Here is a 4,129-nt window from a genome sequence, read left to right on the forward strand (position 1 = left end):
ACACACACACACACACACACACACACAATATATATATATATATATATATACAAGAATAATATGTATATCATATACGAAGCTAAACCCTACAACAGTGGTTCGAGCGTAGTATCCGCTTAGACGACTCACCTGTTGATCAGCAGTTTCTGCGCAATCGTCCGCTATATCTCTCGCAACAAAGATTGCTGTGTCTGTATCGGCATTCGCCTGCGTTCTACTATGCCCATGGCTCCCCTGTTTGCCCAGAGATTTACTTTTAGTACTCGTCAAGCGCTTGGACATGACTTTCTTGAGGATAGATGTTTTTGGCTTTCGGGTGGCACTGCCATTCTCTTTGTGTGAGCAATCGCCTGTGAACCATCATTTAAATAAAGGATTAGACTGAAAATAGAAGAAATAAAAAAAAGAAGAAATAAAAAAAAGAAGAAAAATAGTGTGAGGAATTACCTACTCTCTTTTTTTGGGCCAACACATAGTACGCCGGCGAATGCCCCCAGACTGCATGAGCTGGGTATGCGACACACGCAAATATTACCTAAATTCTAAACCCTAAATCCCATCCGCAAAGAGCACGAGGAGCAATGCATACACACGAGCCGTCTCATACCACCTGCACCCAACGCAACCAAAAGAAGGGATTAAGTTTAAGAGTTCTATCCAAACCCTAGTCAAGCCAAACGCAACCCAAACCCAAACCCCAACCTCCAATGCTCAACACACACGCCCTACTTTAAGGAGGCGTGGCACTATGACATACCTGTGCCCAGATTAAGCGATCGCAGTGAGTTCGACGACTCACTCCGCCGGACGGATGAGATAGGCACAGCATGGGGTGGGTCTGGCAGGCAAGACTTGCACCCCCGCAAGCACAGGTGCGGATTGGCCCCGCCCCCCATCCACTGGGACAGGTCCGGGCTATTCATATGCGAGGGCTGTTCCGAGGGTGTGGTCTCTGAGGCTGGGAGAATCGTCTCTGCACTTCGGGCCATGAGATGGGAAAATTTGTCGGATGTGTGTGTGCGGGTGGGTGTGGGTGATGAGGATGGCAGGTGTGATGCTGAGCGTGTGTGGGCTCGTTCGGACTGTTTGTGCCCAGGCCTGTTGTTTGCTGCGGGGGCTGTGGCAGTGGCTGTGGCTGTGCCTATGGCTGTGGCTTTGGTTCTGGGTGCGGCTCGTTTGAAGCGAATGATACACTCGTGTGCATTAAGTCGCATGAACTGTTCAAAGCCTGTGACGTCGTATCGCATGGGGCCCATAAATCTAGAGGGGAGTGCACCGAGACATGGAGGTGAGTCCTTGGATGAATAGTGTGCGTGGTAATGCTCACAATGGTAGGTAGACGCATCTCTTTGTTCACAATGGTAGGTAGAAGCATTGTTCTAAGGCGAGAGACACCTTAGAACCTACGATCTCGGCATGGGTATGACGTCATCAATAACAGCCAATGGTATCACATCCTCATCATCCACCAACATACCATAATTGGCTGATGCAGTTGGCATGACAACCGAACGGTGGGCGGACGCCACGTTGAGCATAGTTTCGCATGAGTTCGCACACACAAGAACGAGACATTACACTACGAATAAGCGGGACGTACCGGAATCCCTCAGCCTTATTGACCCCCTCGGCATAGAATCCATACGCTACCATGGACGCTGAGTATGTCAGGTGGTCTCCGTGCAGTGTGGTAGTCTTGCACAAGTCCAGCGGTTGCCTATTGCCAGCGATGATCTAGATAGAATACACGAGACCCAAGTACTACGCAGAGTTAGGACAGGATCAGAATATATATGATAGATAACCCTTGGTTTAGAGTTGTAGCCCAACCCTAAAACCCTGGTGACAACACGTTGTTTGTATTGGATCAGCTTTTAGAGGGACTCGCCACACAGAATACTATTGAGAACCAAATACTTACGCAGAGATGCAGACACTTCAATCATGTGGTGATACAATCAGACCACGTGTGGGATATACCGAACATCTCTCTGGGAGCTATATATACGTCGGGCCGTCTCACTAGACTGACGCCAAATTGACTGGCAAACACTTATACTCCAGAGGGGACCTACAACTGCCCACGTATGTACTGACATACACTATTTATACATACACACACATACGTTCATGACACCCAAACCTTTACAACAATATTGACTATATCATCAGCCCATACACACTCAAGAATCATACCAAACCGTTGAGAACTTCAATAACAACTTAAAATTGTGTAAGTAAATATACAAAAACAGACATAAATACATACACACACACACATGAAAAAACAATGAATACGTATACACACATACACATATATACACATAAATAGATACATACATACACACACACACACACACCTAACCACACGCATCTGAATACACAGAACATACACACCTTCAAGATACTCGTCACTATATCATCTGTTCCGTGCACACTCAGCGCAACAGTGTTAGTACTGCCCCCGGGGATCATCCCAAAGCGCAGTGTATTGAAAAGATCACGGTCTGGGCGAGACAACAGAGCGTTGATGCATTGATTGAGAAACCCGTCACCGCCGCAGATAACCACACCGTCGTACAGACTGAGGTTTGTTGTGGTCATGATGTCCTGCAGATTGAATGTGGGTGGGGGTTAGCGGGTTGTAGGGTTATAGCATTAGTATAAGCGACGGAGGGCGCATATAGTGTAATTGTACGTATCGGTGCTACAGAAGACAGTTTGGCAGTGTGAGTGATGGCTTCAGCAAAGCATGGCTCTATGCGTGGTATGGTGCATGCGTACACACATGATACCTCTAAGTCATCTCATTACAACAAGTTATAGACCACATTCACAGACTGCCACGACAGACAAAGTGCACACTACATACACGTGTCCACCTGGTGTCTGCTGACAACACATGCGAGCACTCTGCTGCGCCATTGGGCGGGATTGGGGTTAGGGTTTAGGGGTTAGGGGTCAGAATTTAGGGTTTAGAGGGGATGTACCGGTACGTTTTCTACTCTCAACCTGACCTGACATTTAAATAGGACCATAAAGACACTAAAATACTACAACCACACAAAGGTACACCCTCGACAATGACATGACTCATGACATACGATCAGGCAGTACAGAGACAACAAACACACGCATCCTGCCCTGTATTATATAATATCACACCCTGGCTACGATGAATGTGCATGCGAACACACACCCACAGCCAACTCAGGCCACACATATGCAAACTACTGTGTGTGGGCAACACAGTTACACTTATTCTCACGCATCCCACGGCACAACTACACCACACATGACATATGACACATAACATATGGCACATGACACATGACATATGACACACGACACATGGCACATGACACATGACATATGACACACGACACATGGCACATGACACATGACACAGGACACACCTTGGCCTCCTCCGCATAGGTGGTCACGATCACCTTCGTGTCAATGCGTGCGTTCGCAAACAACTCGCGCGCGTAGTGGTCGTAGATGTACTCAGCCTTCCGCCGTCCGCCATACGGGTTGACAAACACCAACAGCTTCTTCGGGCGTTCTGATTGGCTCCTGATCATCTCACTGATAAGATCGTACCAGAACGTGCACTCCTCGACACTACTGAAGCTGAGGGTGTCTGTCTTGAGCGTCCATTCGGGCTTGTTGCGTGGCTTCAGAATGCTATGCAGTTCAAAGGCGTGTGACAACAGCGCTGGTTTGTCCCGAGTGTGAGAGAAGTAAAGGTGAGCAGGTTGTAACACCCCTTATCTCAGCTACCACTCACACTGGTGGGAGTATCATTGTGCGATGATACCAGAGAAAAAAGTGAGAGAGCAAACATACTCGCTGAGTGTCGTGTACGCGGAGTAAAACTGTATGTATCAAGGTGATGAGTGTAATATTTTTCCGTACTTTATACCAACGAAAACATGAGAACAGGAGAAACAACCGAGGGACAACACACCAACTCACATAGCGATACAACAACATAAACATAAAACAGTATATATATATATATTTTTATATACATAATATATATTTGTATATACATGCATACAAATATATACAAATATATATACAAATATATACACACACACACACACACACACACACACACACACAC

The 4,129-nt window shown here is 46.6% G+C and overlaps 1 protein-coding gene across 2 annotated transcripts in view; it reads right to left on the reverse strand.

The window, feature by feature from the left end:
* SARC_01225 overlaps positions 1-4,129 on the reverse strand; it is a 9,204-nt gene that overhangs the window by 3,118 nt on the left and 1,957 nt on the right. For both annotated transcript variants that reach the window (XM_014305072.1, XM_014305073.1), the window contains 5 exons: positions 3,417-3,718; positions 2,398-2,610; positions 1,601-1,734; positions 758-1,260; positions 130-350 (listed from right to left, as the gene is read on the reverse strand). In XM_014305072.1, coding sequence (XP_014160547.1) covers positions 130-350; positions 758-1,260; positions 1,601-1,734; positions 2,398-2,610; positions 3,417-3,718 — 1,373 coding nt within the window. The remainder of the gene's footprint in view (positions 1-129; positions 351-757; positions 1,261-1,600; positions 1,735-2,397; positions 2,611-3,416; positions 3,719-4,129) is intronic.

This window comes from Sphaeroforma arctica, assembly GCF_001186125.1.
Source record: "Sphaeroforma arctica JP610 unplaced genomic scaffold supercont1.47, whole genome shotgun sequence".
NCBI classification, from domain to species: domain Eukaryota; class Ichthyosporea; order Ichthyophonida; genus Sphaeroforma; species Sphaeroforma arctica.